The 23,136-nt window shown below is 41.6% G+C and overlaps 1 protein-coding gene across 3 annotated transcripts; it reads left to right on the top strand.

Annotated features, from left to right (window-relative positions):
* Positions 1 to 80: 80 nt before the first annotated feature.
* Positions 81 to 22,893, top strand: mag (myelin associated glycoprotein). 3 transcript variants are annotated; one of them, XM_080426867.1, is made up of 12 exons: positions 81 to 197; positions 10,076 to 10,200; positions 11,876 to 11,993; positions 12,263 to 12,335; positions 13,955 to 14,323; positions 14,823 to 15,119; positions 16,144 to 16,401; positions 17,299 to 17,559; positions 18,089 to 18,391; positions 18,655 to 18,754; positions 19,343 to 19,445; positions 20,220 to 22,893. In XM_080426867.1, the coding sequence occupies exons 4-12, from the start codon at positions 12,290 to 12,292 to the stop codon at positions 20,376 to 20,378; spliced, it is 1,896 nt and encodes a 631-aa protein (XP_080282993.1). In that variant the 5' UTR covers positions 81 to 197; positions 10,076 to 10,200; positions 11,876 to 11,993; positions 12,263 to 12,289; the 3' UTR covers positions 20,379 to 22,893. The 3 variants fall into 3 exon arrangements, with proteins under 3 accessions (XP_080282993.1, XP_080282992.1, XP_080282994.1); XM_080426866.1 differs by lacking the exon at positions 81 to 197 and adding an exon at positions 5,657 to 5,788; XM_080426868.1 differs by lacking the exons at positions 81 to 197; positions 19,343 to 19,445 and adding an exon at positions 5,657 to 5,788.
* Positions 22,894 to 23,136: the final 243 nt, after the last annotated feature.

Raw genomic sequence — 23,136 nt, 5'->3', positions numbered from 1 at the left:
AGAAGTGAATCTTAATTTCAACAAATGATTTCACCATCCTAGATTGCCTCAAAGAGAGACAGAGTAGGAGAAGGGAAGTAAGGCGAGGGAGAGGAAACAGGAGAGAAGGCAGATGCCAGAGGAGACGAGGACATGCTGGTATTTCTCTGGTGGGCATTGCAGCTAAGCCTCTCACTGTGTACAGACCCGCCAACAAGGTAAGAACTGCTCCTGCTCCTCAACTTCTGCTATCTTTTAATGTCTATTGCTAGTAAAAGTTGCCTTGTGTACATTCTAAATGCATAAATCGTCAATTACATTTGATTGTTAGGTGTAGGTTTGATTAGGGGTGTTATACATGTTTTGTGATGTGTTAATGTGTATGACAAGGCAAGTTTATTTGTATAGCACATTTCAACATCAAGACAATTCTATGTGCTTTACTGAAAACATTAAACAAAGGAAACGCATTAAAAAGGGACACTACAATACGATAAACAAAAATAATAAAAGTAAAATAACTGCAAAAGAATAATTAAAAAATCTCAATGAATGTAATATATCAGATCAATGCAATCAAATGTAACTAAGAAATTTGAACAATATTTGAACTTTGGTCGGGTGATCATGGTAATTTTTGTAATGGAGCTGAAAATGGAAAACACTGATGAGAGAGAGGGTGAAGATAGAGAGGGACTTTTTTGTTATCCATTTCTATTATACCGTTGACACAGGCTACCGTTGAGGTTTGGGGAAACATGTCATTCTTTTACGCCTAATAGCAAACCAATAAAGTGCTATTGGTTTAGTTTTCACTTGTACTGAGGTTCTGATTTATTTGTGCTGTCATCATTTGCACATCCTTTGGTTACAGTTAACTGATGACCAGAATATTCTTGAAAGGGTTATCCAAAAAGGTAACCTGCTTTGTCCTGCAGTTTATGAATTAGTTATCTGTGGATATACGTTTCTGTGCATCACAGTGCTTCCACTGCCAATGAATCATTGTGTATGTGTCCAATAGGGCTGCAACTATCTATTACCATGTTAGAGATTATTCTCTTGATAACTTTTTCGATTAATTGAATAATCGAGAAGTGTGTTTTTTATATTTGTATATATATCTCAAAGAGAAACATTTATTGAGATCAATATTTTACATTGATTAATCCGATTAACTGTTGCATCCCTAGTGTCCAACGTGACGTCCCATTACGTTTTCATGGGAAAGTTCTTGTGGTCTTATTGTTGTGCACCACTAATGACTAACCATGACTCATGTGATTGGGTGATGTACAGAATCTATGCAGTAGGGGTAGCCTGCTATGTCCTCTTAAGATCTGCAGTATATTTGACAGAGTATGACATGACATGAAAGCTGAGAATGATGTCAGTACTTTCTGTTCAGTGCCATTCCATGTATCATCTCATGATCCTACACAACATAGCATAACACATTTACACTCTTAATGCAATTACCAACAGAAGTGATGTGACTTGAAACGAGACATAATAGGTTCTATCTTTCGCATTTTTTTTGTTTTGTTAGAATATATTGTACCCATTATTGTGTGTACATTTATCACTGCCAAAGGCCTCTAATATATCTGAAAATAGACAGCTTAAAATCCATACAATCCTGTGTACAATATTCATGTACGCAGTAATTAGTTTATTTTCAAACTACTTGACAGTTTTTGGACTGCTGCAGTAAGGTATTCTGCTATTAGTCTCTACGTTTTTTTAACAAGCCTAATTTGTGCATTTCAGTACTGAATACAATAATAGTAATTGTTTTTGTGTTGTATCCATCTTGAGCACACTGAAACACATTTCTACAATTCCTGATTGATATGGCACCAAACTGTTACATCTTGAATCAGGATGGCTGCCAAAAAAAAAACAGTAATGAAAAAGACAGCAAGCAATTGTCAAAACATCAGACCTTATTCAGTATTAACAGAAAACACAGATTCACACAATATCACCCTTCAACTCCATGTAATTAAGTCATATTAATGTGGAAAAGTGAGCCAAGTAGGACAGATTTGGATGCAACAACACCACAGGGAATAAAATCCCATATGATATAGGGACACCAATTTTTACAGTGGATATATTGTATGAAATGGGGACAATAATCCAGAGCTCTGATCTAATTATTATGTTATTTTGGACAAATGGAGAAAAATAAATGTCTCCATCACAAGTTCATGTAATGCTATGTTGATAATTTAAATCACACAACCCATTTGTAGACCTTGTAGACCTTTATTAATCCTGTGGGGAAATTGGCTGTGCTGTTGGGGGTTAAGTGTCTTGCTCAGAGACTCTTCGAGACACAGACATGGGCGGGCTGGGAGGCGACCTGGTGACCTTCTTATTACCAGCCGGCCTTTCTACGCCCCCACTACGTTTGCTCACATGTATTCCTAGTAATACAGAATCGTTTGTTTAATGTGTTAAATTACTTTACAACTCATTCATACATGGACATAGTAAATACATGCAATGATGTTTTTAAAATAGTTATTTATACCCTAGTTTCTTGAGCCAGACTGTTGCCTCCCACAATTTTCAAATGCCTCCGTCATACAGTCTGGAGCCACGGAAGCGCTGAAAATTATCCAGGGATAAAGCAGATGTGACGCCTCCGCTTCCGTTTCGTCTTTACAGTCGCACAAATTTGACCTAATATACTGTAAATCTATATAATCTAAGCCTATATACTATATAGCTTGCTGCTTCTCAGAAATGGAAATTCAAAAACAAAATGTAAAGATATTTTTATTTTCTCGGCTTTCAGGAGGTGTAGTTCCAGACTCTATATAGCATTCGGAGATTGTGGAATAGTTGTCTGGCTATGTGAGACAATTTATACCCTAACTTGGAGAAACTTAAGAACCAGGCAGGGTGAAAGATGTTCTTTTTTATGCCTTTATTATTGATAGGACAGTAGGCTGACACGGAGATGGGGAGTGACACACAGCCAAGGCCGTCGGGATCGGGACTCAAACCCGCGACGTGCCGTCAGGCTACATTGTAGCCTAGGTGTTAAAAATATGTTCTTTTTAACCACATGAACCCTTGCTTCTCTATTCTGGGCATGTCATGATAGGCGAACATTCAGATCTACAGATCTTGTAGATGGCTGTTTCCTGCAAAGAGATTTGGTGTAGAGGGAAAAAAGAAGGGGGCCAGGTAGTGGTACAGACTAGCCTGGCATGGCCAGACTAATATTTTCACACTGGCCGATTCGTCTGGTTTTCCAGGCTAGGTCCAGACCCCTAGGGCACGCAGTCAATCAGAAGCTGAGTGACAAAACCTCACTGAGTGACTTTCTGAACCCTTACAGTAAATGCTCACTCTTGGTAAAACACATTCTACACGTGTCTGCTAAATGCCTAAAGTGTTATACGAGAGTGTAATAAACTAGGAGCACACCTGCTAGTCGTATAGATACATTCTTAAAATGCACAAGCCAATGTCTGTTTGTCCCCAATAACTGTCCGAGTGTCCGTGCATTTACAAGCATCATCCATCCATCCATCATGGCTGTCCAGTAAAGTTGATTGAGGCACAATGGACCCATTGTCAGTGATTTGTCCTGTCACCTCTCACTGTCCTGCTCATCTTCATCCAGCACAATCTTTAACCGTCCCCACCTCGCCCCTCTGTCTGTACAACACATACAGTAAAACACTGTCAATGTATCTGTGTGTTTGACATACATGATGACATCACTGTTTGTCTACAGCAGTGGTACTCAATGTGGGGTACAGGGTGGGACCGACAGGGGTCCTTGATGGGAGTCCCCAGCTAAATGATTGACAGTTAGGAACCAAATGGACCCGCACAGGTCTGTAACTCAGAGAATGTACAAATGGAACCAAATGGGCCCTTAGAGGTCCTTTTGGTTCCCTTTGCACACTCAGAGTTAAAGTAACACAGGATTTTACATTCGGTTCCGGAGATAAAAATTGGCCTAATGCATATCAAACTGGGGGTCCTAGAAATAATAAAGGTTGAGAATCACAGCATCTACTGGGAGCTTTAACGTAGAAGGTAGAATTTTTTTTTTTATCAGTTTTATTTCTGTGTGCCTTTGTCGCCAAAAACAATAGGACATGAATATGACCTGTATCTGTATAGGGAGAGCCAGTGAACACGGTGTGGAATTAGCTAATGCCTGCTTTCGACAAGAGAAAAGGTCGAACGAGAGAAAGGAACGAGGGGTAGAGAGAAAGAGAAAGGAGCAAAACGAGCAGTGGAGCAGAGAAAAGGGGATTGTTGTGATTAAAAGACAATTATCTGTGCACATCGACTTCCCAGTGTTGTGTGGTGTCAGGCTCTAGCTGTGCTGCTCCGCTGTCCCAGAAGGCCATGGGAGACAATAGCTACAGTGTCCAGAGGAGTGTGGGGGAGGCTGGGGGGGGTGATGGCCTTGGTGGAGGAGTCTTGGGGGTTCAGAACAGTGGCAGGGCTAATCGCTTTACACAGTCAAATCCCAAGTGTTCATTTAACTTTTAAATTATTTTACTGTGCACTGTGCAACAACAACCATGTGCTCAATCTTGCATGACTCATGTATGCCTTATGAGATATACTGTATTTGTGAGTATTGATGATGAGGAATGAGGCTAATATGGCACAACGTTAGAATTTGGCAGTCGCTGTCATTGACCACAGACCTAAGTAAGTTCTAGCAAACCACTGTGTGTGATGTGGTAAGGCAGACCATTAATTAAAATGAATCATCATTAGTACCACATCTCAGAGTACCTATACCTGAATATATGTTAGGACTGTAGACGAACTTTCAAGGTTAATGGCGTCAATGTGGATTTTCAAAAAGTCATACTTGATACATGGTAAAATCCAGAGTCCATTTCTACGCTGTTGGAGTTACATTAACACTCCCGGATTTTACCGTGTGGTTCAGTATTGCTTGTGTAAAGGAAGACATCCATGAAAACCCAAATATGACCTGCTCCTTATACAGATGCTGGTGTTTATTTTCATACACCCGTCATATGCTGGTCAATGTTAGGACATGGGGTTATTTAGTAAGATTCATAGTTTTTTGTTTTTCTTGTAGTACAAAGGGGAACTCAAGGACTTTACATCGCCTTCGCCTCACATGTAATGAAGGTAAATCCTTCTACAGCGATATGGAATTCTTTGTCACCTCATCTGCCATTGAGGGGTTCAGAGAGGGTCTCCTCCACCCCCAGCCCTATGTGCGTCCATCATTCCCTGCCTGGTTGTCTTGTTTGTGTCCCTACCCATCCTTGTCATCCTGCTTGTTGCCCTTTGACGTAGTGACCTCAAAAAAAGAAGAGGATGCACACTCCATCAATCCAAAATAAATGAATATGTTCTGTCCCATCCAGTGTAAACCAACTGCATGTGTTTGTTTGGAAAGGCCTTGGAGCTCAAAGCCTCACCCATATTTGTTGGGGCGATAGAGAACAGTGTGGGCCATTGTGACCCGGTGTAGAGTGGGGTGCGTATTTATGAATGGCTTAGCCTTGGGGCGAAGGCTCCGAACAATGCTGCTACACTCAGGGACTGATTTCCATATGGGAGGGGTGATGGTGATGTTGGTGGTGAAGGTGGTGGTGGCGGTGGGGAGGGCAGTTTATTCCCCACCGTTGGGGCTTGGTACAGAGAGTGGCGAGAGGTCTTGTTGGCAGCGAGCTGGTGTGACACTTTGTGAGTTTGTGCATGTGAGTCTTGGGGACAAGCTGCTGGCACCGTTTAAACAGGAGCCTCCTCAGTTGGAAGTCTACCACATTCACCTGTGAAGGTAAGTGGAACATTCATGATGTGTTTATATTTTTATCCCTTAATGCTCAACGATTCTGCTCTGCGCGATGCTGTTTCTATGATGGCATATGGCTGTGGCCAGTGGGTTCAATAGTTTTAAAGACATGATTTGTTATTCAGTGGCTTGACGGAGATGACTCATTTTCTGTTGCTCTTAAGTTGTTATTTGTATTAATACATTAAACTGAACGTGTGCTTACTGATAAGTGAAGGAATGAGGGATATGCTCACAGTTCACACTTGAGATTGAATAGAGTAATGACTAATGGTTGTTTGTGTGTTTGCGTGTGGGTATTTGTGTATATGAGATTTGTTTTTAGGACGGGTACAAATTAACTAAAGTATGTGTAATTTACATGACTGACCACACAGGCACACACACACACACACACACACACACACACACACACACACACACACACACACACACACACACACACACACAAACAGGCAGGTACGCTCATGCACACACAAAGTTATGTGTTTAAACATGAACGTGTGTGTGTGTGTGTGTGTGTGTGTGTGTGTGTGTGTGTGTGTGTGTGTGTGTGTGTGTGGGGTGCGTGTGGTGTGTGTGTGTGTGTGTGTGTGTGTGAGAGAGAGAGAGAGAGAGAGAGAGAGAGTTGGAGCTCCTAAAAGCTCTGCCAATTATTACAGCACAGATTTTTCAGCTTGAGCCACATTGAGATGAGCAGCTCCTGTAATTACCAGAGTGTATCACCGCATGCAAACAGACATCTGATGCCAGGTAGAACAGCTATCCAAAATGTATCAAGATATACTGAGTCAGTTAGACAGCCTGTGTGCTAAGTAGTAAGTAAACTTTTTTCATAAAGTGCCTTTCAAAACATAGTTACAATGAACGTGTGTACCATCACCACCTGTGAACATCTTTAGAGAGATTTTGTGATTACATTAGTTCCCTGTTGTCTGTATAGTACATTAATGTGGTCCACATCTGGCTGATTAGCATACAAATGTAGCAAATGTTGCAAACTAACACTGTATTGTGTACGTCTAGTACCTTCCCATTGGTTAATTCACAGGCTAATACACTGGAATAATGCCATTATCCTAAGTAGTAAAGTGTTACCTCTTACTTTCTGTATTTTTGCAATTCAACTCAAAAAGCTTTATTCAAAATGGACATTTTTATTTGGCTCCGAAGAGGAAAGGGTAGAAATGAAAGGCTATTGGGGACATGGGTATGGGATCAGGATTTTGGCTCGTGAGTGCTCTGTTTGTCGCCCCCTACTGTTGAGAGCGGAAAGGGATCATGGTCTAATGAGAGTTGAGGCCTGTGGCTCACCATCTGTCCACTGGGCTGGGGACCACTGAGCTGATTCAGAGGCATGGGTTGCCAGGCATAGAATACAGCGAGATGCAGAATGTTGCTGCCGGGCGGAAACCTTATTGTCCAAAACCAGGAAATTAAATTAAAAAAAGAACCTGTGTTCCAATAGATCCGATGTAGTTATTTTTAGTAACAAGCTCTTGTTCATATTCTTCATTAGTTAAATATTTATAAAAAAAATAGACAGGCTTAACTACTTTTAACTTGGTGTCCCTATTTTAGGCATGTCATAGGTGAAATAAATATTTCAAAAACCTAATAATAATAATAATAATAATAATAAACTTTATTTGTAAAAGCACCTTTCATGACATGAAATGCAGCTTAAAGTGCTTTACAGAGCAAGAATACAATTACAGAAAAAGTACAACTAATTTAACAAAAAAGGAAAAAGGAAAGCAAAAGCATAAAACAACATTAAAATAAACGCAAAAAAGTCAGTGAATCAGGCAAAACAGAGAGGACATGAATAACAACACAGAGATTAAAAATCAACTAAAAGCGAAGACATAGGTCTTGAGCTGTGCTTTAAAGCACAGCTCAAGAATAGCAAATCTACAAGCTCAGGAGTTGCTTTGCAAAGCGTAGAGTGGCTATTTTTGCTACTTTTGTGCAACACTGTCATATGATGAAGTATACAATAGGGCACTCATTTATGAAAAAACAGAAGATGAAATATGGAGATACAAGGTTTCTGCTTGATAGCGATAATAATATAAGCAAATAAATCGACCTAATCACAGATTCATCCCTTCTCTGGCTCTAGCAGTATGATATACTAGTACACAATATTGTGTGTGTGCATGCATGCACAGACAAATAACATGCAAAACTCATACAGTACATGGATATGACTAAAATACCTGGGGACAACATTCTACTTAAAATCTCTGACTAAGATGTTTCTGACACAGGCACCTTGTAAACATCAAATCCAGCAATACCAATCTGCCCCGCTTGTGATTATTTACAAGCCAAACCTATATCCTTTATCCTTTAAAGCCAGTGTGCTCAGCAGTACCTTGAACAGAATGTGCTCCTCAATATTGGCAATAGGCTACTTTCGTGCGCTTGTGCGCGGTGTAGTGTGTGTGTGTGTGTGTGTGCGGTGAGTCGGGCCCCCTCCCAGCTCAGTGAGCCGTGCGTAGGAGGGTGAGCAGTCATGTTTTAAGACCATCTGGTCCTTTGAGTATTTTAGTGGGGGTTTTAGCCGGTGGACCAACACGCGTCATGGGCAAACAGCAAAGCGCAAGCTGTGAGCGGGCCTGTTCCGGAAAAAAATTCCTCCAGTTTCTCCCTTGCACAATAGGCAGTGTTGTGCATACAGGGTACCCATTATTCCCCTAAGACACATCTCTTGAACACGCACTTTATATGATATTAACAATACAAATGTTCATCTTGGCACAGTTGAGTGTTTGTACGAGTCATTTGGCTATTGTTTCAACTATTGACAATGACTCATAAAAGGTGTCATAGTTTGTTTTAGTTTCAGCGATTGCTGACATGATAATTGTGCCCTTGTAGTATATGACTATATGTAGAATACATTTTCAACAGAAGGTGGACATTTTGTGTTGACCAGGTCCAGGTCACAAACTCATACAGATATAACCAATTCCTGTATGTCTGACATACTGAGTTCTGATAAGTCCCAATAAGCCATTGCATTTTTACATTATGCTCTGCTACTGTGTGTGTATAGCCTATGTTTATACATGTAAAGCACATGTGTGGCACATGCACTCTTACTGTGTACAGTATATTATACCGTACACAATGACCACAGCCTGGCGAGCCTCTGCTTTGTCCCCTGCGTAACGGCAGAGTAGAGTGGGGTTAGTAGGGGGTGGAGAGGAAGGTCACATAGCTGCTGTTTTGCTGTAAGCCTCACAGTGAGGAGTGTGTTGGCATATCCTTGTGTTGCGTGTGTGTGTAGGGGGGTTATGGCATGCGCTTATTCATTTATACATGGCTCTTCACCGTCAATGCAGCATTCTTCCTTGCTGCCCCCCACACCCCTCTATTATCCTGGCTGCAGCCGTTCTCAAGAGTTACTCGTGTTTGTGGAGGGATTCCCTTGAGAATATCCGTGGCTCAGTCGATGCCACCACTTGGCCCGGAGCCTAAAGACGGTGACTCACCCTACATGTAATGAAAAAAAATTGCAGCCCCACATTGAAAAACAAGTTTCCTTTTGTTACACTGATATGTAAAGTAGGAGGTCGTCTGAGCGCCCTGATGGGTCCAACTTGTGTTCTTCGCCCACAGACATGCCCCAGCTGGCCAAATATTTGATGTCTCTAAAGATTTGATGGCTATAAAGATGAATGATTGACATTCCCACAATATTTAATTTTTTCATTACACACACATACACACCAGTTTGTCCCCAACATGGTGTCATTAACTGTATGTGTGCTCCCCAGCCACTTAACGAACCCCAACTCACATTTTGGATATCTGTGAAAGGATAACAATCTGTTTTGTAGCCTTGTCTAAATAAGTAAGTAAGCAGCCTAGTCTAATCTGAATTTAACCAAATTAATTGACCAATGTTTGACATGATCCTTCGTATCATCATCATTAGTCAAAGTGATACCATGAGTCAGCATTTGTTCATGATGCATAGAGGGAACAGTGAACCAATGGCACCATACATTTTGGTTGACCTGAGCAGGAGTCATGAATCAGGCCATTGGTCTGATGCACTCAGACGCATGGAACAGGTCGTTAATGGTGGAACAGAGGAGAGGAATGCACAGAGTGGGCCTCGAAGCAAGCCCAGAAATGTCTGAATGCATATTCAAAACTGCCCACCACATGCATTCACATACACCAGAGCTCACACAGATTTTTCTTTTTTTTTGCCTTGTCTCCCATGTCTGTCCACACATGGCACCCGGCGTCTAGGTTCCGTCACCCTGCTGAAGAAGGGAACCACCTCAGGGGAAAAAACCCTGGCATTCAAACCATCAGAAGGAATCAAAAGCCCAAATCAAGCGGGAGCTGGAGCCTGGTGCTGAGGCTGGTATGAGGCAAGTGGTGTGGTGTGAGTGCGTGTGTGCGTGCGCGCATCTGTGTGTGTATGTATGTGTGTGTGAGCACGCGTATATGTTTGCTCTGTGCCAGTCATTTGTCTGCTCTGTCAATGGTGCTGTTGTTTTCATGTTTGGTGGGGTTATAGTGACCCCGCCTGGCTATTCTCTACTGCCATTCCTGATGCACGGCCTCTCTGCCTGGACACGCTGTCCAGCGATTGGCCTTTTGTTGGAGTGCAGATGGTGGAGCTTGACGCAGCACTGGAGAAAAGTTAGGATTGTCACAGGCCTACAGTGCTGCATTATGGTTTAGGGTGACGAGGTCAAGACATCTCATCATTTATCCAAGTTGTGATGTGTGTTCATTTGAATGAAGAAGAAAAATGTGGTGGGTTATGAAGAGAGTGGGAGGCAGATGGCGGAGCCAGATAGCGAGTAAATGTCTTCAAAGTGTAAATAGTTTTGAAAGCATGGCATTTGGGAATGTGTGACAGTTTGCCAATGCATATTGGTTTGCATGAGACTTGCATCAAATGAATGACTCCCTATCATGATGCTAAACCAATGAATCAAACAGAGTTTGTCCCTTCCCTCTATATCAACAGGGCTTACATTGGTGATAGATATCTGGAGATGTTCTGATGTGTTAATCACAGAGCTCTGAAAGACAATCCAGCCTTAGGCCTGCCATCTGCACCGACGGCTGCTCCACCCGGCTGCTGAAACCTCCACTTCTATTACTACTGTTACTGCTACTAGTAGTACTTCCATTGTTACTTCTACTAGTGCTGTTAGTCCATGTGAGGAATCTGTTTGGAATACTAGGCCAAATTATGTCATCTTTAGGGGCACCCTGGGCCTTGGAATCATCTTAATTTGTTCAGTGACAGTATTAGTTAATCTTAGCACTAATACTTTTACCGGTACTTATATTTATACTTCTACCTCTAGAATTTGTTTTACTTTTTTTTCCTACATCTTTACTACTTTCTTTTCTTTTTTCTGCTGTTACCTAATACCTACTATTGCTCCTACTAGCAGTAATACTATTACTTTGACTGAAATTACTACTACTGCTGCTAAGAGTTAATTTGTATAGCATGTTTCAAGAGTTACAGAGTCCTAATCATTGATGATTCATCAATATCAAAGTTTAAAGCGCTAACTATAACAGGACAACAGTACGGTAAAACAAGCCACGATGGAAACGCTATAAAATGTGTACACACAAAAAACTACACACACTATATAGTCTTTCTAGCCTTCTATATAGTACATCAACTGCATTACAGTAGCTATGACATAAAGGAGGACACATTAACTGGCAGATGCATCCAAAACAACCATGCGAATGGTGACGAGGTTGATGACATTATGTGGCACACTGAGGTTTCATATACTGTAGTGCGTCATGGTGCTAGAGCAGAGCTAACAGTGACTGTCGTTGATTGCTCATTGGATTACGTATGACTGCGATAATGACTGACTCCACTAAGGAGGCACAAACAGGTGCTTGACTGTGTGTGTGTGTGTGTGTGTGTGTGTTTACATTTGTGTTTGAGTGTGCACTCATTTGCATAATGCCTTGTGTGAGTGAAGGGCCTACACTATAACTGATGTCATCACTCATCATCTGATGATGCTGATGTCACTTGTTTCTTTTTTTTTGCAGCGGAGTGGCGTGCAAAGGCTGTCAAGCTGTCTGGGTGTTATTGAGCGCCCTCTGGTGAAGCTGCTGGCAAGCTGTCCTACAAGACCCTCTGTCCATTGCTCCCAATCAACATTTCAAGGTGAACCCCAATCAGTCAATCAACATTTTTGTGAAGATGCACTTAATTTAACTTGTTCATGTAGTTTAAATGTTGGGTTTCTTTTATGGAATGGTTGTTATGCTCTACATATTAAGAAACAGAAGGACCCCAAATCTTTATTCTATTATAGTATTTATGTAGCTAATTATATATCATGCAGTTTACAAGTGTTTTGAAAATGACTTGATTCATTGTGTGTGTACTGTATTGCAACACTACATTGACTGAATGTCTCTTATCTGTTCCAGAAGTCTATGATACGCTAACCAGATACCATGTGGTGTTTACAGCTGCTTGTGCCACTGTTGCTAATAATCAAAGGTAACATGTTAATCTTCCTCTTCTCCATTTGATGTTAAACAGTAGAACCTATTAAAGATACTGTAAGTGATATTTTTATTAAAGCCCTGTATTCTGATAGTACTCATTGCTATAGATTGTTTGTTAAGTAACAGGGGTCTCCCCGTCTCTCCAGCTCTGTCGTAAACAGAAAATACATTTTCAGTTCGGGATATTTACGGTATTTCATCCAATGAGGAGAGAGAACTCATACAGATACAGGATAAACAAGTGAAATTGGAAGTGATGAAACAACTAACTGACAAAATTGGAACTGGAGCACGATACAATTGAAGCTAATAGATGGTTCTCTCTCCTGAAATTGTCAACCCACCTGAAAATGTAATTTCTGTTTAATAAAAAGATAGAGAGGAGAGACCCCTGTTACTTAAATGCTAGGTGAGAATTTGAAAAGCTAGGAACTTACAAGGTCACACAACTCAAATGTAACTTTATTTATGAAGCACATTTAAAGCAACCATGGCTGACCAAAGTGCTGTACAAGTAAAAAATCTGAAAGCAAAACAGCAGAAAAAGGTTGCAATGGGGAAAAAAACAGGTATTACACAAGTGAAAGAAAAAAGACAGAAGGTTACAGCAACAATACACAGCAAGGGGCCAGGGTCAACTAATATGATTAAAGCCCAGGGAGAAAAAGTGAGTCTTGAGTGAACATTTCAAAGCCTCTGTGGCTTTGTTTGCTCTACTTCTGCATATTCTTGTGGACAAAATGCAGTGGGCTTGCTTGTCTTCTCTCCAGTAGAGGTTGGCTGCCCTCCATTTTGATCCAATAATGTCTTTAGTTCAGGCTGAATCGTGTTGTAGACATAATGCTTTGTCCATGGGAAGTTTTGTTCATTCTATCTCCCCATGAGAGTGTCTCATGGATGGCCTGCGCTACAGTCTCTGCCTCTCTCTCTGCTCGTTATGTAATAGCAATGTCTTTGGGATTTATTTCTTTTCTACAACAAGACAACATCTCCATACAAGAGTTGGCTATAAGCACAAGCTGACACAAAAGTTGCTAATTTTTGTATAACAATGTATCTGTTCATACTGTACATGTACAGTACATATATTTTTAGATATGCATTAACATGTTAACATGTTTACTTTAGCAGGCTTTAGGAGCAGCGAAATTGTAGTCTCTCAAGCCAGATTTCCACAAACTCTGAATACTATAGTCTGTAACTGTGCCTTGCAAAATTAGTTATTACCGTCCATAAAATATAAAAAATATATATATATATATTTTAGAATGTCCATTTCTGCGCAGCACGCTAGATAGGCTTCGACTAATTTGATTTATAGTAGGACTTATTTATACGACTGCAAAGGCAAAACATAAGTGGGGGAGGCAAGACGCATTTTCACGCTTCCGATGTACAGACTGTTAGGCGGAAGCATTTGAAAACGCTGTGAGCCAACAGTCTGTCTCGAGAGATTAGGGAAATAGTGAACAGTGAATGTTTCTAATAATTCCATATATCAATGCAATATTTATTAAGCTACTGGCCATTCCTAAGCATATCACCTCATCTAATGGGCTTGACTGCTTCTCAGTGCATCTCACTATACACTTGTCTCTGCTCTTCTCTTAGATGTCACTTCCCAGTGGAACGTATGGGTACCTCGAGACATCTCCACCATGACTAACTCCTGCGTTGTCATCCCATGTACCTTTATGTATCCCTCTGGCATCAGGCCGTACCGTGGAATTCACGGTATTTGGTACTTTGGTCAACCCTACCCTCAGCTCTTCCCACCTGTAGTGTACAAGTCACGCACGGATGTTGTCCATGAGAGCTATAAGGGCCGCACCAAGTTGTTGGGTGACTTGCACCAGAGGAACTGCACTCTACTCATCAACAACATTGGCACAGAGCACTCAGGGAGATACTACTTTCGCGCTGACCTGGGGGGCGCCAACATTTACACATACCCAGATTTTGCTGAGCTTAAAGTTCTGGGTAAGTTGACTGATTGGTGTGTCAAAGGCCCTTAGTAGGGCCACAGTACGTACAGCATTGCATATACAGTAACATCTTCAGTGTTAATTTAGTAAATTATTGGAAAAGCGTAGAAATGTGTGACCTAAAATGAGACCTAAAACTTCATTGATTTTTTTTGTTTTTATGTGTTCATTGGGTACATTGTTTCTGTAATAAGTTGTTTTCTTGTAATGTTTTTTTTGTAATGTATTGCCTTACATTGATTCATAGATAAATGGTTCAAAAGGAAAAACATTAAGTTAACAAATGTAAAACTGCACTGTTTGAATTGTAAATTATTTGTAGAAGACTAAACAGGTGTAGCATTTGGCCCACCTAGTGCCTTAACTGAAACTGAAACTGAAAGTGTACAAATGGAACAAACTGGACCTGTGACTGACACTGAGGATTTCACTGTGTACAGTAGATTCCTCACCGAAGTAGCACAATATTATTGTCCTTTGTGTCTTTCCTCCAGATCAACCCAACATTGACGTCCCAGATGAGATTGTCAGCGATGAGAATCTGGAGCTGACGTGCTACGCTCCAGACAACTGTCCAGAAATGGCTCCAGAGATCCAATGGATGTACACCGACTATCTGCCTGACCCGGAGTTCACCACTGACTACGTGGAGGAAAGCAACACGGCGGTGCTCTCCAGCACTCTCACCTTCACCCCCAGGCCCATGCACAATGGACAACTGCTGGGCTGCAGGGTCTACTACCCCAACACCACACTGGTCTATGAGAGGCTCATCTCCCTAGATGTCAAGTGTAAGTAACGGATGTTTCATATTCAAATTAAACAAATGCGCCTAGGAAACCCTGCCTGCACCAAAATGTCTTGTTCTATTTTCTCTCAATTGTGACCATGCTTTTTGACATTTTTGAACCGAAATGTGATAATCTTTTCTGGGCAACCTACTGATTATTTGCATAAACAAAAATCTGCCCTTCCATTCACGATGTTAACCATAACGGTGACTGTGACCATGACCTTTTTGATCCAAAATGTAATCATCTCTTTGCGTCAACTTACTGATAATTCCCATCAAGTTTCCAAAGAATCCACCCACCCGTTTTTGAATTTGACCTTGATTCTTGCCTTGACCTTTGAATATGTGGACCCAAAAATTAATCGTCTCTTAATAACTGATCATTCCTTCCAATTTTCTTGAAAATCTGTCTATTGCTAACACACACACACACACACACACACACACACACACACACACACACACACACACACACACACACACACACACACACACACACACACACACACACACACACACACACACACACACACGTGCATGCAGGCACACACAAGCGTGCAGACATACACACACAGTCGTTTTTAGCAGATCAGTTCTGCTGCAATATACAGAAGCACCTCTTTCGTGTTCCCCATCCACACACATTCAGGGATTGTAAACGTATGTACACTTCAAAATCCTGTGTTAATTCACTCTGAGGGTGTATATGGACTCTTACAGGTCCACCAATGCACTCTCCAAGTTAGATTAACACAATTTTCTTTTTATCTATTCCATGAAATTCATCATACAATATTATTTCCGTATTTGATGATTAACAACAACAGTCCTCAATTTCATGGTTAATAAAAAAAACACACAACCGAAAAACAAAATCAGAAGACAAAAGGAGACAAAACATCATAGACATTGGTCATGTAATTCGTATTTTGGCTCTTTTATCTAACTTCACATAAAAATATGCACAGCCCAACTACACACTGAATTTGACATTGCATCATCCTGCTTTTCTGGCCTCCCAGATCCTCCTCGCTCAGTGTGGGTGAACGTCTCCTCCGAGGTGATGGAGGGCAGCTCTGTGATGCTGCACTGCGAGGTGGACAGCAACCCTACTCCCAGGATCTCCTGGATGTTCGGGGACCAGGAGCTGCTGTGGGACACGGCGTCCAACGCCTCACTCTCCCTGGACGACGTGACGTCGTCTCAGGAGGGACTCTACACCTGTGTCGGGGACAACGGCTACGGTGTGATGAACACCTCAATGTACCTGGCTGTCAAGTGTAAGTGACAGACACATTTCCCAACTGATGCACTGTAAAAAATATCGCAATAAGGCCTGTGTTATACTTGATTACGGGCCATGTCGTGCGGTGAAAACAGCTGATCTACAAGCTCCCAATGTGTCATGCTGTGACAAGTTGTGAGCTTGTAGATCTGCAATTTTCTGTGCGCGACACCGGTGCTCAACTAAGTATAAATCAGACTTAAAGGTTGCAAGGGTTGAGACAATAGATCCACCAAGTATTCCTGTGTCCCTGCAATTATCATGTACGTAGAAGTGCTAGCTAAATAAAAGACGATTTTTTAATTTTCTTGTCGTACATCATACCATGAGCGGTTGTGACTCATGAGTAGTGGCTGTTTGATTATCCTGATTGGCTACTTGCTCTCAATTTCTGTCTTATTTTCTAGTTCTGGACTGAAGACCACTTTCTTTAACCGATGCACAATCTCCATTATAATTTTCATTATGTTAAAGATGTAGATTTTATTTTCAAAAAAGGAGAAAGACAATAGAAAGACATGTGCTGACGGGGATGAGAACTGGGAAAATGATTGGTCCTCACACTAGTAACAGTAAAAACAAAATACACATAAAAATCATCAAACGATTATAGAGAATCTTGCACATTGGCACATTACACATTATATATATAATAACAACACAGCAGTTCCACATTTATGTTGATCAGAACTAACCTGATTCTCCGCCAGATGGGGGCGGTATTGACTTCACAATACAGCCTCCATCTGGACTCCCCCAGATGGAAGTAGCCTGTGAAACAAATGTGACGCAAGCTTCTTCCGTCTGGCAGAGTCAGGTTATATCAGAACCAGCTCAGGACAGAAAAAGTTAAGTTAAGTTCTCCGGATGCCTCCCTGTGTTTTACTTGCAGATCCTCCCCGTGAGCCCCTGGTGAACAATTCTCTGACCATCCTGGAGGGCTCTACACTGGCCCTCCACTGCAGCACACAAGGCAGCCCAGCACCCACGCTGACTTGGCTGAAGGACGGGGAGATAGTGGGCACCATCACTGCAGATGAACTGTCAGTGCTGGACATCGTGGAGATCACGCCACAGGGGGACGGACAGTACCGCTGCCTGGCTGAGAACGAGCATGGCCGAGCCAGCAGCTCCCTCAACATCACTGTCGAGTGTGAGTGGGTCCTCTGACATCATTCTTTATAGATTCCCATTCAAACCAAACCATACGACACTTACACACATAGACCGCTACAGATACTCTGTCACAAAGACGTTTAGCTAAATAGTAAAATCATCAGTGTTAACTACCTCTGAGAGTGTAAAGATTTTTATACTCTTAAGAGTTAAATGAACACTTCATTGTGCACTGCTGACACTTTTAATACCTGCATTTTCAAATGCATTGTGCTCATCCGTGGTCACGCCAAGTGATTCCAAAATACCTCAGTGAACCACAGTATTCCCCCATTTGATTTTTTAAAAATATATCTCTGGGATCCCAATCTACAGTGTTAAATCCTCAGTGTTATGTTTCATTTGTACACTCAGAGTTACAGACCCATAAGAGTCCATTTGGATCAGACATTTATCTATCGGTCATGTAGCTGGGGACCCACCGTAAAGGACCCCTGTTGGGCCCCAGACCCCAGGTTGAGAATCTGTGACCGAATTATATTCACTATACCCCCCCCATTCCCCAGATGCCCCGATCCTGCTGGAAGAATCGAAGTGCACCGTGGTGAGGGAGGGCGTCCAGTGCGTGTGCATGGCCACAGGCAACCCTGAGCCCGTCATTGAGTTCTATCTCCCTGACCTGAATATCACCATCAACGAAACAGACGGCCGGTACAACTTCTACACGCACACCGACGGACACACCTCCACGGGCATGATCAAGCTGAGAGAGAAAGGCGATCGGGCGGGCAATGGCAGCCCCAACGTCCACTGTAGCATCACTAACACGTATGGAACGGAGAGCGTACTTCTGGAACTACAGCAAGAGAGTGAGTGGAGCCTGACAGGCTAGTGAAACCAAATAGCGCCAGTTTCTTATATTGTAGTGCTTTGTGGCTGCCAAAAGCACAATATAAATATATATTAATATTATATTAAGTAACAGTAATATTACTGTTACTAGTAGTAGTCATTACTAGATATTTTTTGACCTTTTTGTTAAAGCACCCAAATGTCATTAATAAGTGGATGTGATACGTCCATAATCTAATCGATAGGCCCTCCTTTTCACTTTGGATCACTGTTATTTCAGAAAAGTACATGATGGCGGTTATAGTTGGCACCATTGGAGGCGTGGCGGTCATAGCCTTCATCATTGCAGCAGTGAGATACGTGGGGCACAACAACAAAAAGTGAGCATACTTCATGTACTAATGGAGAGCGTCCTGCAAGGCATGGGTAGACATTTTCCTGTCAAAGTCTTATTTTGATGGAAACACTTAAGCCTAGTCATCCATTCTAAAGCACACTTGTGTACACATGAGTGAGTGTTGGATCGAAGGCCGTGGGAGACAGAGTCATGTATCGCAACTTCTTTATTTGCCATCACCAGTTTCTTTTGAACTCCTTGGAGATCCATATTGGCTGCCTCGAGTGGGTTAGCAAGCTGGACTAACCATAGTTTGCAGGCACAATTCCCTGCTTTGACACTGCTTTATACCCCTGACCTGCTATGCTAAATGAAATCCGGGTAGCCCTCTTAACCAAAGTGGCATATTTGGGCCAAAATAAACGTGCTTCAGAAGGGACTTGCCATTGCAAGTCCCTTCTGAAGCAAACCGTGATATCAGCAACTAAACCCATGAAAATAACCACGTTGACCACATTTGGCTGCGAGCATAACCTCGTAGAGCTTGTTGTTTTAAAATGGATGCCCAGGCTTGGAGTGTCGCCCTGCGTTAGCGGCAGAGAGAGTCTGATTATGTGACTCCGTCCCCCAGAGAGAATGGCAACCCTGGGCAGGACCTGGTCTGTAAACTGGAGAACCCAGCTTTGTACTACAGCGCAGTCAAGAAGGACAAACATAATCTGAGGAAGAAAGTGGTGAGACATGTTGGTGTCACTGATTATTATTATTATGGAGAATGGGTTGGATGACCATTCTCTGACTGTTACCATTAGACTACTACAATCACTCTGTGTTAAGAGCAGGCCCTATTAATTATGTCCCGTTTTGGGGTTCTGGGCTAGTTTTGTCCGGCTTTGGGGCTAGTTTTGTGTTGTGAAACTAAGTCATTAAGTGTGAAACTCCATTTAACCTCTGAAAGCGGAGAAATCTAAGCACTTTTAATTCCTAGACCCAATCTCTCCCACTACCATTGAAAGTAGCTACAAGCATGACCTTTCCAACACTGTTTTCTCTTGCTTTCATCGCTTCTCTGCGTTTTTCTGTCTCTGTTTCTCTTCCCTAACTCTTGCACAGCTTAAGACAGAGCTGTTGGGCTCAAAGTTTAACTCCATTCTAGAGGAGACCACGGTAAGGTTCCTAAACACATTCCCCTCCAAAAATATCACGTCTCTCAGTGAGAGACATCATCCGGCTACATATCAGCTTCTTTGTTCTGTACTGCCTTCGACATCCAAAATTGCTCTTGCATGGCCGCATCACTGCTAACTGGAACTGCTAAAATAACAGAATCAAATCTCCTTGTTAACTCTTACCCTATGTTGACCAATAATCACTAATATCGTCCTTTCTCCCTGGCGTTACGCTGCTTCGTGTCACTCATGTCTTTGACCTGATGTGTCTCTCTGACATAGTGACATTATACTGCAGGTGTGTTGTGACTCGATCATTCATTGTCTTTCTTTCCACAGGGAGAAGAGGGGGATTACCAACCTGTTGGCTCTCTTGCACACCTGGAGAGGCAAGAGCTGAATTATGCTGCTCTGGAGTTCATCGGGGCCAGGTCCAGGGAGGGGCCCTTGGGGAGGGGGGATGATGGCAGCGACTATAGTGAAATCAAAGCCAAATGAATCGCGATCCTTCCCTGATCCCTCGGCTATGCGAGACGCAGTGGCAGCCATACTCCCCATGCCTCCCCGTGTACCCTTCTGCTCCAGGGCCATGTACCCCATAAACTGTCTGATTCATCTCAACTGGAAAATGTTCCTTACGCGATGACCTCTCGCTTGCTCATTACTCCAGATTCGAAGTACACCCCCTCCCCCCCCCACACACACACACCTTCTCCATGGAATGCAAGTAACACCACCATATGGGACAACTCATACTTGCTGGGTTGGAGAATGACCCATTGGACAACATACAAAAGCCCTCTGAATTCTCAGAAGTTTCATCAACCAACTCTTGCAATACATGGCCTCAAGTCCCTAATGGATGTTGTGTCAGTTTGATTCATTCATCCATCATCTTAATTTGTATTGTCAATGTTGCCCATAAGAAATCTGGGCCTCTCCGGGTTCTTGACTGAGCCTAATTTATACTCTGTCGCACAATGGTGTTGCCCGCTGAAAATAACAGATTTTCAAGCACATGCGTAGTAGCATTGTTGCCTTGAAAACTGTCATGCGGAAAAAGTAAAAATTAGGCTTTAGTCCTCACTATTTGATTTATATCTGTCTGCTACCATACCACTGTGTCTGCTGCCTGTCGAAGTGTCAGGGAAAGGGGTGACTGCTCTTTATGTTTTCTTAGCTATATTCTTGATTCTGGGCTGAGAGGAAAGGGGTTTGCTTCTCCTCTCAGTCCAGTTATTTTATTTACATACCAAGATGTCCCGAGAAGATAATTGTTGAAGATGATAGTCTGGTCTGCATCCTATTCATACATATTATCCCTGCATCGGCTTTCCACATGGTTATATTTAGTGTGCACTGTGAATCAGTAGCCTCTGATGGTTAATGAAAATGTTGGGAATCTGTCACCGTCATCTCTGTAGGATAAGAAATTAGCAGGTTTTGTACCTTCAGGTGAGTAGTTGAACAGACTCTCCCCTTGAGAGTCTGTTCAAGAGCTGAACAGTTTTGAAGAGTGTCAGTTTCCAGCAATCAGTGTAAAGCACATAATTTGTGCTTATAATGTACTTTAGGAGGCAACAAAGAATGTCTTATGCCGATTTCATTCCAACTTTTTGAAGATATCTCCCAAAGCATTTTATGGGATAGGCACTGGAAATACTGAATTACTCCAGTGATGTACAGTAGTTGTGCAGCCGGCCTAAATGTATCTCGTTGAGACAATGCGTGTGTGTGCGTGTGTGTATTCAAACAGTGCTGAGAGATCAGAGGATACTGATCAATGGGATCTTAAGGGTGTTTAGAGTCCACTTTACCTGAGACTGCTTCTCAAAGTGTGTTTGTTTGTCCATGGTTGTGGTTGATGTTGATGCTTTGAGCTTAATTTATACTTTGTCGTATGATCCTTTCAACAATTGTCGCTTGACAAAAGTTACATACTTTTTTTCAGTTGAATATCTGTAATTTGCGTCAAGCGAAAAGGTCGTGCAAAACAAAGTATAACATCTGATTTATACTTAGTTGCTTGCCGGTGTCGTGCACTGAAAATAGTAGATCTATAAGCGTGATATGTTGTGAGCTTGTAGATCAGCTATTTTCAGTGTGAGACACCCACACGCTAAGTATAACTCAATCTTGAATTAGCCTTGATTCTCATGGGTTTGCATCAAATGACACAAAGTGATACTCACTAGCCAGTTGGCTGTTCTATTCAAAGACACTTGATCAACTCATGTAATGTAATATCAAAGCTCACTAATGGTCTAACTAGATAATTATTGTGTTGATAATATATTAATAAGCTGTATAAGAAGGGGTAAAGTGATGCCAGTATGTAAATACCCTGCATGACTTTTGCTAGCAGGCATATATGTAAGTAATCTATGGACACTATGGACATTGTAATAATAGTCCATGCCAGCGTGGCAAGTCATATATTTTGGTGACACTTCATACAGCCGATATGTCTTTTAGTGACTCAATGCTTAAATTATTTCATAACTAGTCATCATAGCTGATGTTAGGAAACAGCCAGACACTCTAAAATGTGTGTATCAGTCAAGCCAGGAACCTCAGTGTCAATGGTCAGTCAGCTATTATTACCATAATACTGTATATGACATATATGAAATTATCAAAACAAACAAACAGCCAATAACCAATCTCTATCTCTGAATGCCTCATGAGGCTTTATATTTTTTGTAAACACACTGGAGAAGTATCAAGTATGTATTATCTAATCTCTTGTCACATAGTGTTGTAAAGCAAACTTTGTACATTCTATACTTTGTGGTGATCATAATTATTATGAAGAGGATTTTTTTCTATATCACTGACACAATAATTCTCATCAGGATTTTGCAATCTATCTGCAAATTAGCACTGTTAGTACTTAATGACAATACGATTTCAGTGATATGTTGTTTGCTCGCTTTTTTATTTAAAAACATGTCTTTCCTGCCTCAAGCAAATTCATCTGTCTTCACTTCCATGCAAAGATAAATAAAGTGAAAAACATTAAATGAAAAGGTTTGACATTAGTATTATGTTTCATATTCTACAAGGGTAGCAGTTGCACCCCCTTTTCTCCAGGTACAAGCAGTGGTGTAAAGTACAGTAAGTGAGTACTTATGTACTTTTACTTTACTGGAGTATTTCCAATTTGTAACTTGTACTTCTACTCCACTACATCTCAGAGATAAATATTGTAATTTATTACGACACAACAATTAGTTAAAAAAAAAACCGTAATGAC

The sequence above is a fragment of the Gymnoscopelus braueri genome (assembly GCF_963280865.1).
Source record: "Gymnoscopelus braueri genome assembly, chromosome: 4".
In the NCBI taxonomy this organism is placed as follows: domain Eukaryota; kingdom Metazoa; phylum Chordata; class Actinopteri; order Myctophiformes; family Myctophidae; genus Gymnoscopelus; species Gymnoscopelus braueri.
The sequence above is the reverse complement of the archived record's forward strand: the minus strand, read 5'-3'. Positions and strand labels throughout refer to the sequence as shown.

Coding starts and splice junctions, on each gene's coding strand:
- mag (XM_080426867.1), top strand. CDS start 12,290: ATGTGGTGTTTACAGCTGCTTGTGCCACTGTTGCTAATAATCAAAG. Junction 17,560..18,088: donor CCTCAACATCACTGTCGAGT/GTGAGTGGGTCC, acceptor CCCATTCCCCAG/ATGCCCCGATCCTGCTGGAA. Junction 18,392..18,654: donor TCTGGAACTACAGCAAGAGA/GTGAGTGGAGCC, acceptor CTGTTATTTCAG/AAAAGTACATGATGGCGGTT.